The sequence below is a fragment of the Phyllopteryx taeniolatus genome, chromosome 1 (assembly GCF_024500385.1).
Source record: "Phyllopteryx taeniolatus isolate TA_2022b chromosome 1, UOR_Ptae_1.2, whole genome shotgun sequence".
In the NCBI taxonomy this organism is placed as follows: Eukaryota; Metazoa; Chordata; class Actinopteri; order Syngnathiformes; family Syngnathidae; genus Phyllopteryx; species Phyllopteryx taeniolatus.
Window position 1 is genome coordinate 23,981,693 of NC_084502.1, and position 14,161 is coordinate 23,995,853.

The 14,161-nt window shown below is 40.5% G+C and overlaps 1 protein-coding gene across 17 annotated transcripts in view; it reads left to right on the forward strand.

Annotated features, from left to right (window-relative positions):
- The window catches only part of LOC133482296 (neural cell adhesion molecule L1-like protein), a 55,006-nt gene that overhangs the window by 11,927 nt on the left and 28,918 nt on the right, over nt 1-14,161 (forward strand). For all 17 annotated transcript variants that reach the window (XR_009789763.1, XR_009789768.1, XR_009789771.1 and 14 more), the window contains exons 6-21: nt 972-1,142; nt 1,805-1,843; nt 2,013-2,118; nt 2,222-2,403; nt 2,526-2,660; nt 3,581-3,721; nt 4,855-4,966; nt 6,255-6,421; nt 7,008-7,173; nt 7,261-7,385; nt 7,957-8,061; nt 8,609-8,806; nt 9,024-9,094; nt 9,164-9,386; nt 11,160-11,275; nt 13,516-13,720. Coding sequence is in view for 14 of the 17 variants with exons in the window: in XM_061782304.1 (XP_061638288.1) it covers nt 972-1,142; nt 1,805-1,843; nt 2,013-2,118; nt 2,222-2,403; nt 2,526-2,660; nt 3,581-3,721; nt 4,855-4,966; nt 6,255-6,421; nt 7,008-7,173; nt 7,261-7,385; nt 7,957-8,061; nt 8,609-8,806; nt 9,024-9,094; nt 9,164-9,386; nt 11,160-11,275; nt 13,516-13,720 (2,262 nt within the window). In the remaining 3 variants the exon portion in view is untranslated. The remainder of the gene's footprint in view (nt 1-971; nt 1,143-1,804; nt 1,844-2,012; nt 2,119-2,221; nt 2,404-2,525; nt 2,661-3,580; nt 3,722-4,854; nt 4,967-6,254; nt 6,422-7,007; nt 7,174-7,260; nt 7,386-7,956; nt 8,062-8,608; nt 8,807-9,023; nt 9,095-9,163; nt 9,387-11,159; nt 11,276-13,515; nt 13,721-14,161) is intronic.

Sequence of the window (14,161 nt, forward strand, 5' to 3'; positions counted from 1 at the left end):
TGTATATTGTTAAACAACTATCTGTCTATTCAGATACAAATTGAAAAACAAACAATTAGGTTTGCACGAAATCAGCTGTTCATCTAAAGTCTGAATCCACAATTTGGACTCATCAGAACACAGAATCATTTTCTATTGTATTGGCTGATGATAGTGATAAAGATTTTTTTGTCCACTTTGCATAGCTGTTGAACCCTTAACTGGTACAGTCTGATTTAAACTGGATTTAAAATAACACCTGTTTTCCAAAGTAAAGTGCTTAGTGGTAAATTACTCTTGTGGGTCCAGATTCCTGCTTGTTTGGACTTGTTCAGAGACACATTCCACTTTTCATCCGATACGTTTTTAGTTTCTCAGTACTGATAAATGGGGAGGAAACAAGGGTGTCTGGCCTGTATGGTAGCCAGGTCATAAGGCCAAGTGGCACTTGATTCAAGTCTGTGGATGCCATTAACCTGGATGACCGAAGACTTAATAACAGTTTTAAACTAAGCACCTCGTATGGGTTGAAGGTCAGAGGCGTGACGCATTACTTACATACGACTAATTTTAAAGATTGTCATATGCAGAAATAGGGTATTCAAAGTTCAATTTAGAGGATAAACAGCAGTAGATTTGCATGTGTCCCGTGTGATGTGTGACCATATTGATGCAAGAAAAAAAACTTTCCATTTGTCCCTCGATTGTTGTCGAGTAAATCAGAGTCGTGGCTTGAAAAAGAGAATCCCATAAGTCCTGAAAATTGTTTATTCATAAATGTTGTTTTATGTTCTAATCTTTAGTACTTTCAATCCATGCATTTCGATGGCATTTTGACCTTTTAGTTTGGAAGAATGAACCGGTGGAATTGTCAATACACTGTATGTTGATCATTCTACAATGTTTTAAAAAGAAAATATATACAGCATATGTCTAGTTTTGTTTTGGCATCATTATTATGTCTCTAACAGAAATGTACACTCTTTTTGCAGGTCTGCAGCACATTGATCAGGATGAGAGGGTTTCCATGGGCACTGATGGCAGCCTGTACTTCTCTCATGCCTTACAGAAAGACAGTCGTCCGGACTACTGCTGCTTTGCTGACTTTCTCCGCATACGCACAATCGTCCAGAAGCCCGCTATGGCAGTTGAGGTCAAGCCATGTAGGTTTATTGGCGTTCAACCAAAAACTACAACTTTAGGAGACATCCCTGAAATTCATCCATCCATTTCCTAGCCTATCCGAGCTATCTTCGGGCCCGGGGTACACCCTGAACTGGTCGCCAGCACATAGAAACAAACACCCATTCGCACTCACATTCACACCTACGGGCAATTTAGAGTCTTCAATCAACCTACCATACATGTTTTTGGGATGTGGGAGGAAACCGGAGTGCCCGTAGAAAACCCACGCAGGCACGGCGGGGATTTGAACCTAACCATTCGGTCAACTTTATGAGAGTGGTTTATTTATAGTACAATTTCAGGGATGTAGGTAGCACGGTGGACAACTGGTTAGTATACATATATATATATATATATATATATATATATATATATATATATATATATATATATATATATATATATATATATATATATAAACCACTCTCACAAAGTGCTTGAACATAGGACACTTGGATATTTTTTTGTAGGTATTTTAATTGCCTGGTTAACCTTTTTTTTTTGCATACCAAAATGCAGGGCTTGTCCTGTCTAGTTTGTGCTGTAGACTGCAGGCTGTGTGAGGATGTCAGAGTATTTACTTGTGATAGTTGCTAAAACTACTGTATATTCTACTCACGATGCTTTATTTCCATTGCAGGGACACCAGAGTATGAATCTTCTGACAGCAGTGATGCCAGTGAGTGATTCCCCCTTCTTCTTAAATCCGACCCGGCAAAATAAAGATGTTTCATGTTAGTGCTACTTTTGAAAATATGAAACAGTATAGCTGGGAGATGAAAATAGCTTTTGCTGATATGACCACTGACATAAATTATGTATAAAAATAAGGGCGATTCTGTTGGTAGGCCCCCCTGTGAGAACACCCAGCCTTCTGCTTCCCTCTGGTGTTCAGACTGAGAAAGTGCTCTTGAAAGGCGCAGAGCTTCAGCTTGAGTGTGTACCAGGGGGATAGTAAGTATTAGTACTGCAACCACATTTTATTCATTCCTGATTACATTTAGTTCATATTTGTCTGCCTTGACTGCTAATAACATCTAAATGTGTCATTTTGCAGTCCCACTCCAAAGATAGAATGGATGAAGATGGGAGAGAAACTTACCGCTCGAACAAAATTTGACAACTTTGGAAAACTATTGACCATACCTGCAATAGAGGAAAGTGATGAGGGCAAATACATGTGCTTAGCCAAAAACTCAGCTGGACATGCTGTCCATTACTTTGATGTAATAGTAGAAGGTTCGTCAACATCAGGTTCTCATTATACATGAAGCACATTGTGAGCACTTTTGTTTTGACTCATAGGGATGAAAGTTGATTTAACACAAAGCAAACACGTTTCTTTTCTCAACATCTCCCAGAACCTCCAAAGTGGCTGACAGTGCCGTCTCACAGCCAGCTGACTGTGATCGGCTCTGATGTGTACATCAGGTGCTCGGTCAGCGGGAAACCACAACCAGACATAATGTGGAAAAAAAATGGACACATTTTTGAAGGTGGGTGACAGAAAGCCATGCATTCATGCATCTGTTTGCACATCAGTCATCGTTGTCAAACGCAGAGTTCAAGATGGCAAGCAATCACCTCTGCTAAATGTTCTTCACAGCACAGAAGACTGGCTCGACTCTTCAAGAAGCATGACACACTGTATGCACTGATGCTGTTTAAGACCCAAGTTGTCTTTTTTACGCACATACCAAATCCACTATATATATATTATATCTATCAGCTATCTTCGGGCAAGAGCCAGGGTACACCCTGAACTGGGCACCAGCCAATCGCAGGGCACATATAAACAAACAACCTTTCACACTCATATTCACACCTACGGACAAAATTTAGAGACTTCAATTAACCTACCGTGCATGTTTTGGGGATGTGAGAGGAAACGTGAGTGCCCGGAGAAAGATGTAAAGATGTGTAATATAAATAAATATCAAAATAAAATTTTTAAATAGATCTTTGAAAAGTTACCCCTGACCCTTGATTGTTCAAGGCAACTGCTTCCAACTTATTTTTATTTTACAGCAAGACTGCATCCCAGTGCAGTCCATTAATGCATACTTGGACGGGTTTGGTGTGGAAGAGCAAACACATTTAGGATCAGCTAGAGCAGAGACTGAACAAATGCTGTTCTGGATGAATGGACGGGAATTCTCACTGACACACTGCAACATCTGGTAGAAAGCCTTCCCTGAGATAATGGAAGCCTTTAAAGGTGCAATGGGGGGCACCAACTCCATATCTTCTCTTCTTCAAAGTGTAATGGCCATGTGTCCAGATGCATTTATCTGTGTAGTATGTTTAAAATTGGGAGTTTTGGTGCACATTTGTAAGTAGAAAGAGTGGATATTGTTGAGACATGAGTTCATCAGAATTATTTTTCACACGATTTAATGTTTTTCCTCTTTTACAGATGACCCCCTGAACAACAAACGAGTGCTTGATGACACACTGGTGCTCCACAATGCCATGCCAGATGACAGTGGCGTCTACCAGTGTGAAGCAGTCAACAGACACGGTCTTGTTCTAAGCAACATTAACATCATGGTCATGAGTGAGTAGGCTGCGTAGCAATAAAAAACTGTTGATCATAATCATAATCACATTTCTACACTAGTTATGTTAAAGAAATGTGGAATTTGATTCCTGTAGTTGGTGTCTCTCCTATACGAAAGGAAAAATCCACTACATAGATAAACACAAATGGAGTGGAGACAAAATATATGTCGAACATGTAGGATATTTACAGACATTTACAGATCAAATAAAGTCTTTGTGAAAATAAATAACAATAATGCAATAATACATTAATACACATGTGTACAAAGTTTTGACAAATGTACACAAGATCTAAAAAAAATCTAAAATAAAACTCTAATGTCATAATGCATTGATATGTTTTGAGACTGTCAGAGATGCACCAATATAACAATGCTTATTAGTGCCATTGTGTTTTGCTGTGCATTGCGTCATACTGAGAGCTGTTATCATTATAACATGTATTTTAACTGGTTAAACCGCTACTGAAAAATAATAGAAACAGCTCAACATGTTAAAGTGAAAGCTCAATACTTAACATTAACATATCTGTGAAGGCAGATTTATTTTTGCTACACGTTTGCTCCAAGGTCTCGTTAACTTTGAATTTGAAATTGGCTCGACAAAAATCTTATTGTTTTGTATTCCACATGTGCCCTTCACTTTGCTTTAATAGCTTTAGTACGTTCCCTTCAAGTTTTTTTTTTTTTTTTTTTTTCAGATTCAGTTCTGTGGTATAATCTAACTGGATATTTTCACCTCAACTGTTGTGTATCACTTTTTACATACATGGTAAAGATGTAATTTACTCTTTGTGTAATTGTATATTGGTGCAGCTTACAAACAACAATTAACTATATGAGCTATAAACTATGAACACATTCACATTGTATGTTTTTCATTTATGTGTGTCACTCTCTATTGAAATTGATGGTTACTTACTGTGTATGGAGGTGACAGAGTGCCACTAGAACATAATTGCTTCAATTCCAACAAAAAAGCAAAGACAAAACAAAGCTACCAAAAGCTGACTGAAGGACATCAAATTACCACAGAAAGACGAATTAAACAAAATTCATTAGTGGTTTCGTGTGCAGTATTTTATTGAGCATGAATACACTATCCAGTATTTTTTCCATTCACTTATAGATATGGCTCCTCTGATCCTTACTGAGGACTACCAGGAGTATGCAGTGATACTTGGCGAGAACGTGACCATGAACTGTAGTGTTTTCGGCTCGCCTCCTCCCACTATCTCTTGGTAAGAAAAGCAGGACTGTCAGGTGTTCACACCACACAGGCTTCTGTCTGTATCATGAGATTCTCCTCTTGCCTTCCTTGAAATTGTGGCTAATAAGATTCTATTAAAGAGCATTAAAGCTCGGCTTCATTTCCTTTAAAAGCGATCTTACAGCTAGTTCCTCCTGATACACTCATTAGTTTGTGCCTGGTGAAAATCCCCTTAAAAACTTTATTGACACGGAATGGACATGTGCAACAACAACAACAACAAAAAAAAAAAAGGACTTCTCACTACCCCAGCGAAGGGACACCATATAGATCTTTGCGCAATATTTAGTAATTTAATGGTAAAAAAAAAAAAAATGCGCCAGCGTCACCATTCAAAAGCCGTTTTATTGCCATGTCACCAATTAAGTGCACTGAATGGACATAGGACTGTGGTTGTTACCGAGTAGATCTGCAGCAGTAGTTGTTTGGGCAACACGGCTGGGGCAGATTTTGAACATAAATACTAGCAATTGCAACTTTAGATAGCCCCAAACTTGGGAGCAAGCATTGTTTCCATCAATCCTTTTGCTATACCCCTTATCTTCTTTATGCAGGGTGTCTATCCCAGCGGACTTTTGGCGGAGTTTGTATAGACAAAACAGTCACTCCACTGATATCATAGCTATGGACAATTTTGCGTCTTCAATGCACCTTACATGCATGGTTTTGGAATGTGGTGGCAAACCAGAGTACCCAGAGAAAATCCATACGAGCATGGGGAGAACATGCAAACTCCGCATAGGAGGGTCTTAGCCGAGATTCGAACCCACAACCTCTCAACTATGAGGCAGACATATTACTCACTACATAACGTGCATCTGCATTAACTAACCCTTGGAGGCAAATCTACTTTTGTATGTGTTTTGGTTAACCACTGGGACACTTGGCTGTTACGCACAAGGTCGAAATTGAAGGAATGCAGTTCGTCGAAAACACTACACAGCATTGTGTTGGCTATACTGTATGTGCTCTGCGACTGACAGGCGGCCACCCCAGGGTGCTGTCTGAATTCAGCTGAGAGGCTAAGGATAAGGGGTATACAAAATGGATGGATGGCTAGAGTTAGTCCCCCCTTGCAATTACAAAAGCTTTCACTCTTCACTCGTGTTTCTGTGGGTTTTTTGTGCATTGATCCTGAAGGAAATTTGTGATATTGTGAACACTGTAAAATATTGCTTTTAATTCAGTTCTGCATAATGGACTCGGCTGTCAGATATGCAGCACCTACTGTATGTGAAAGCATTCTCGCTCTCTCTCAGGGCCAAAGATGAGACTCCAGAAACCATTGAGGGAGAAAGATTTGTTGCCCTTCAAAACGGGTCGTTACAAATCTACAGTGTGGAGAAAAAAGACAGCAGCGAATATCTCTGTGTTGCCGATAACAGCGAGGGCAAGTCGTCTATCACGGCTGTGCTGGCAGTGAAAGGTATCACAATAAAATAAGTACATTGCTTAATCATTAGTCGACAAGATTGTTCTTAAAGGGCCAAGCATAAATGAACACAAATGGTGACAAATTAAGCTATTACAAAGAAAAACCTACGCATACACACATATTTTAGTCACTGATGATGTGGTGCAGGGGTGTCTAAACCTTTTCTTCCAAGGGCCTCATACTGAAAGATCAAAGAGTACAAGGTCCACATTGACATTCTTCTCTTTTATTTTATTTAACACGCTAAAACTGATCCATCAATGTATGTAAAGGTATGCAAAACAATTATATATTTTTATATACTGTATACAGTATTATATATATCAATGAATTTGTATTTAAAAAAACAACAACTCAACGATAAAGCCAAAAGTCAAGGATTTTTCAGGATTTTTGGTTTGTTCACCAGTCCATGGTGTAGTCTGCCTTTCGCCGGATGTCAGCTGGGATAGGCTTCAGTTTACCTGCAAATGGATGGATGGATGATTAATGGATGGTTATATATTTTCTTAAATAAAATGTGTATTTGCATGGTCTTATCCAGTTTCCTCACTGACTTGAGTTCATTTGTTGAAAGACCCCACACATATTGTAAATGGACCTCAGGACATGCAGGTCATCAGTGGGACCACAGCCCAGTTGACGTGTCAGGCTGAGTATGATAAAAGTCTAGAGGACTCCTTTGAGGTGGTTTGGATAAAGGATGGGGAGCAAATGACACTTTCCACAGAGGAACAGTCCAGGTTTGTGGATGCAATACCATTTCTCCATTGTTTCCGGTATTGTGTACAATTACAAACCATGACCAAATCAAAGGCTTTTATGTTCAGGTACTTCGTGGGTGATGGCATGTTGCAGATCATGAACGTGAACCTGAGTGATGAGGGAGTTTATGCGTGCATGGCCAGAACGCGTCTGGATGAGGATAATGTTACCGCCCTTCTCACAGTGCTTGGTAAGGTGCTCCTGTTAACAATACTCTATACCTGTATACAGTATACACAGTATGTAGTGATTGGCCATGTGTGGAAAGGATGTAATGGACTGTGAATTCCAAACATATTCCAATGCCTTGTGATTCTGTATCAAGAGAATAAATACCACCAGATGGTGCTTGCCATTTATTTTGTATTGCATACAGAACAGTTATTAAAACAAAAAAACTATCTAATTAACTCAGTCCCTCGAGTACGAAGGGCTAGAAAGAACAAAAGGCATTAAATAAAGAACTCCATTGTAAAACTTGAATGATACACGTTTTTACATCTCAGTAAGTTACTGTATGTCTTTCATCACCTTAACATGTTCAGGAAAGTGAGTGGTGTATAACAATATGTAATATTGAGTATATTGTAATACATGAGATAGCACACAATTATATTAGTAATTAGCCCACCTAAATTGTCGGTGCCCGAGAATGTTTTGCACGATGTATTACCAATGTGTGACACATCAGGTTAAACATTCATTGTAAAATTTTAAAAAGCTATTGTAACCTGAGTATTGGATGTTGCTGTATGCTACAGATGTTCCTGATGCCCCGCAAAATGTAGAGATAAGTGAACTCAAGAATCAGAGAAATATCTGTCTGGCTTGGGTGCCTGGCAGTGATCACAACAGCTCCATAATAGGTAAGCAAAAACTGATGTGAATTATGTGTTCCCTTTTTTTATTTCATGTTCACAGAAACTTTATGCCCATTTAAAAGGTTATTACATAGTAATTGTGCTGTTGTTGTTGTTGTCATTATTATTATTATTATATTGTAATATTACAGTTGCAAACTACTTATAGAATAAGGCAGAAATAAGTTCAAACTTTTGAATTTTTTCTACACTGTGCTGTGCCTGCTGAACCAGTAATTTGTGTTACTATAAATGTTTAACCTGTGCTTCTAAATGTGAAAAATACAATTGGTTATTTGGATAATAATTTAGGACAACAATAGAAACTATGAAATATGTTTTCCTTGTTGGCTATTGTATTTACAAAGGTCTTCATCTTATCATATAATTAAATTATATCAGCATTGTCTTCATGTCGAACCACACATTGACCCTTCACTAAAAAATAAATAACAATCAGGAACAGGATGTCCATTGTATAATTTCAGAAGTCAAAATGAGCATGTGTGTGATGATGAAATGTGCACCGCCCTGATCTCCTGCATGAATACAGAATTCATTGTGGAGTATGAGGAGAGCCAATGGGAGCCAGGCAAGTGGAAGGAGCTCCTCAAAGTCCCTGGTAACCAGGCAACAGCCGAGCTGGCACTCCACGGACATCTTAACTACCAGTTCAGAGTGTACGCTGTGAATGCTGTTGGACCTGGGCCCCCTAGTGAGCCCACTGCGCTCTACAAAACCCCCCTAGCTGGTGAGACTCACTCACTCACGCACTTGGTTCCTACTCTAGGGAATTTTTCACAACTTCAAATGAATAGGGCACACCAGAACAACACACTGTAATTCTGCAGCAGGATGCTTGGTTATGTGTTTCAACCTCTTAAAAGCATTTTGTCGCAGCTTGAAATTGACCATGTGTGCATCATTCAGTGTCCAAAAGTCATAATTTTTACAAATACCCTTGAAAGCGCCTGATAGGAACCCAGAAAACATTAAAATCCAAGGCCATCTACCAAATCAAATGGACATTAGCTGGGAGGTAAGACTTTGCTAAACTACAACATTTCTATGTATTAGGATCCAGTCCAATGAAATGTTCCCATTGTAGCCACTGTTGCCTGTTGAACACAACGGCCCAGACCTGAAGTACAAGGTGAGCTACAGGAAACTCGCTGTGGATGACACCTGGACAGAACATCTGGTCAAAAGACACTCCTTCATTGTGAGGAACACATCAACATTCATCCCGTACGAGATCAAAATTCAGAGCAGGAATAGCCACGGATGGGGACCAGAGCCTAGAATTGCTACAGGTTATTCTGGAGAAGATGGTGAGTGAACTTTGATTTCGTAACTATAGATATACTGTAGCCTGACATTTATTTCTTGTGGATGTGCTGGAAGACAAGCTTTCACACATGCAATAGTGCGTTATACAAAATTTCCATTGGAGATAAAAATCTGCATAATTTTGGGGGTTTTAATGGATACACTACATCACTGCAATCAGCAGAGGAACTGTTGATTTAATTCAATTGAAGAACAACACACACATACTGATTTTTCACCTTAAACACTGAAATTCACTCACATCCCAAGGGAATCCTGCGGGACCCACGGGATCCCGTGGGAAACCCGAAAAAAATGTCTGCTTCAAATAATATACATAAGGATAAATCTCCACCGACAATCGCGAGTCTTCTCTCCTAAACCAGGAGTCTGTCGTGTTCCCAAGACTAACCTGTGAGAAGCAGCATGGGCACCCACACAGCCAAAATAGAACAAGAAGGAAAAAAATAATTAATAATAAAAGAAGATAGACAAACTGTAGGCGTTTCTACATAATCATTAGTGATGCAAAGAAATTAAAATTCTTGACCAAATCCAAGAAACAAAAATGAGGAAACCAAAGCCGAAAACAGAAACACCAAAAGAAATGATTATGCCAATTATAAGTACAATTTTATTTATGGCTATGACTGCAGAGCAACCAACCTACAGAAATTCACTTCCAGAGCAATGTCGGAATTTCCATAGTTTTTAAATTTTGTCAAAAACATTACCGCGGGACTGTTATTGCAGTATAATATTTAATAGATTAAGAAGAATTTGCGACTCCACAACTCGCATCGTGTTAGCCGCGTTAGTAGCGACCCAACCTTAGGACAGTTTGATAGGACGGCCGCGGTTTTTACTTGCGTCATCTCATCGTCTTCTTTCGGCTGTGTTCTTTCTGTGACAAAAGGCGCAGTTTGCAGTTTGGGCCATTTTCAGCCAAAAATTCAGTGCATCACAATCATCCATCCATTTCGCATACTGCTTATCCCGACTAAGGCCGTGGGATTTTCACCCTGGACTGGTCAGAATTAACTAGCATTATCGTCCAATCAGTTTCATCCTCAGCAGTCACACACAAAGTGGAAAGGTCAAGAAGGAAAGTTCAATTTTGAGCTGTGTTAAATGTCTCTTCTCTCTTAACTTGAGGCTGAACTTGCCCATATTGTTTATGATTTTCTTAATTCTTCCTTTTATCGTACCCCACCCTGTCTTCAGTCATCTTTCGCCACTGTCTACGGGAAAATGTGTCAGGTTAAGTTCCTTTTTTTTTTGTTTTGGTTTTTTTCCCTGTTTGCCTGTGCCGCTGTGCAGTAGTGACTTATCCCACCCTCAAATGCAGCAGGTGCCAAATAACCTTTTGTAGAGCTGTGAGATCTGAAATGTACAACTTCTGTCTCAGAGTCTGGGCGACCTTTATTAGATCACGACACGCTCCGCAGCATAGGCTGACTGAGGTGCGATGCTGCTGCTTCTAGTGTCTGCTTTGCTTCCATCCTATCCAGCTACCATGTAGAGCAGAAATTATGTTGAACTCTTTTGGCTCATGTTTGGTGTCCCCCTTCTACTTAAAAGATGATTTAGGGCATTCTGTTTTCAAGTATACAGTATTTGCCTGCCCATTTAGTACCACCATTAGCAGCTCAACCAAAATACTCGCACCAACATTTCTGTGCAGTAATGGTCCTGCATCCAGAAGCTTGACTGTAGTGTTAAGAGACTTTGGAGGCTCTGTAGAGTTGAGTGACCTCCCTCCATGTGTGCTTTAGTTCCAACTGCAGCGCCACGGGATGTTGCAGTGGAGGTGATTAACACAACTGTTCTGAGAGTGAGCTGGACACCGGTTCCGCCTGTCACACTGAGAGGTCAGCTAAGGGGGTACCATGTAAGTTTTTACCAAGCACCTCCCTGAAATGATTTGTGGGCAAATACTCAAATGACTTATTTGTTTTCTATTAATATATCATTTAACAGTTATCTATTCATTTCTATCATGCATCCTTTGCCTGCTGATTTGGTAGGACAACACAGTAACAGATTTGCGATTTAGACTACCAGCTGTATAAATACTGTGTTATGGAAAAATAGTACCAATACAGATAATACCTGAAATTAATATTTCAGAGACAAAAGAACAGTATATCTATTAATCTAAAAGTGATCAGATAATGGAGTGGTGATTTCAAATTAAGATCTTTAAGATTTTTGCCACATTCAAAAGAATCAAGACTAAAATGTAGAAGAGAACACAGAACACAGATTTTCCTTTATTACACTTCCTGTCCACACATCCTTTTTCTCAGCCTTTTCCTGTGTCGCTGTCCTATAATAATAATAATAATAATAATAATAATAATAATAATAATAATTACAACAAGTTCAGGGTGTACCCCGCCTCCTGCCCAATGATAGCTGGGATAGGCTCCAGCACGGCCGCGACCCTAGTGAGGAGAAGCGGCTCAGAAAATGGATGGATGGATGGATAATAATAATTAATATTTTCTAAGGTGACTTTCAAGCCACTCAAGGTCACAGTGCAGGACAATGAAAACACAGTTAAAATACAATGAAATGTACAGTAAACAAATATATAAAGTTAAGAATTGAACAGTTTGCAACAGACTGCCAACTATCAGGACAAACAGTACCAGCAGAAAAGCTTTGGAAACAAAAATCAAAGTTCACAGGGTTTTCAGGTGAGTTTTAAAACTGGTTATGAAGTCCATGTTCCTGATGTCTGGAGGGAGGGAGTTCCAACCGAGGAGCTGAGCGGCTGAAGGCTCTGGACTCCATGGTTGACAGACGGGCTGGAGGGACGGTGAGCCTGATGGAAGAGGCGGACCTGAGAGTCCAAGTGGGATTGTTGCTGTGGAGGAGGTCAGACAGATAGGAGGGAGCGAGGTGATAAAGTCGAACTGGTGAATTAGCGGTCTTCGGAGGTAGTCTCAGAGTTATAAAAGAGGCTCAATGTGTGCTATGTGTCTGGGGACGAGGAGTGAATTGTAATTTCTGAGATTTCCTTCCCACCCCAATTGTTGCTGTTCAACAAGTATCAAATATGCCTCACCAGACGCTTGCACAGAGGTCATCACATCCAACCATCTGTTTGTGGGAAGCCGCATCGGCTCTTTGAATATGCACGCAGACAGCACATTGGCCCGCCCCGTTGAGTTCTGCCTGAAAGGCTCAAGTGAATAAAAATCTGTTATGCTGTTACGCTGTTCTGAGGAAAGTGAAGGGGCCTTCTGACACCTCACCAGATGGCAGCCTGTCTGGGCAATAAATAACAACAACACGAATATGTGTCATTGGTCGTTTTTTTTGTCACACCTCACCAAATGCTGCATGCAGACATTCATTTATTTTCCGTACCGCTTAACCTCACGAGGGTCGCAGGCGTGCTGGAACCTATCCCAGCAATCTTCGGGCGAGAGGCGGGGTAGACCCTGAACTGGTTGCCAGCCAATCTCAGGGAACATATAAACAAACAACCATTCACACTCACATTCACACCTGCGGGCAATTTAGAGTCTTCAATCAACCTACCACGCATGTTTTTGTGATGTGGGAGGAAACCGGAGCACATGAAGAAAACCAATGTGGGCAACGGGACAAAATGCAAACTCCACACAGGCGAGGCCTGATTTGATCCGGGATCCTCCGAACTGTGAGGCTGATGTCCTAACCAGTCGCCCACCGTGCCTGCATGCAGACTAATTAAACTCAAATATTACCCCCTGTCAGGGACAAAGAAGAAATACAAATGTATATTCTTGTTGCACTCCTCAAAGAGAAGCAGACCACACATGTGCAGGCATATGCAAGGAGAGGCATCAGAGTGATAGGGCGCACAAGCATAAGCTAGAAGAGCTAAGGTTCCGATGGGTTTTGGTGCCTTGCTCAAGGGCATCTTAAGAATAGTCAGGATGCAAACTATTCTTTTTATTGTGTCTGAAGCGGGTATTGAAAGGTGACCTTCAGGTTCTAAAGATGAGCTCTTGCCACCGCATGACGCCGCAATATAATAATACAATAACAAGAAAATTGGAAGCAAAGTAGCTCTCTATTTGAAGTCCAACTGGATGGACATTTTTTCAGCATTTCACCATTGCCTGCTTCTTACAGGTTCACTTGCTGAAGAAGCGAAGTTTCCTGAATCCTGACAGGATCTTGGATGAGCGCCACACGCTGTCATTCCCCGGGAAGAGGACTCACGCCATTGTGCCCAGCCTTCAAGCTTTCTCAGAGTATACGCTCACTGTCAATGTCTTCAACAAGAAGGGAAATGGGCCTAGCAGTGATCCAGTCACCTTCAACACTCCAGAAGGAGGTGAGGTGTTGATATCACCAACTATATATAGATATAGCTCCTAACACCCAAGTGCTCCTCATGTACTCACAACCTTTACACGTGTGCAAAAATATTTGTAATACATGCAATGTATTGTATTTGCACAATGTAAAATGGCAAGAAGAGATGCTTGTGCAAAATAAGAGGAGCAGAGTGTGAGTTGAATTTCCCCCAAAGGATTGGTATAATCAATTGATTGGCTGGCAACCAGTGCAGGGCGTACCCCGCCTCCTGCCCGCTGGGATAGGCTCCAGCACTCCCGTGACCCTTGTGAGGATAAGCAGCTTGGAAAAAAAAAAAATATATATATATCTATCCATCCATCCATTTTCTGAACCGCTTCTCCTCACTAGGGTCGGGGGCGTGCTGGAGCCTATCCCAGCTATCATCGGGTAGGAGGCGGGGTACACCCTGAACTGG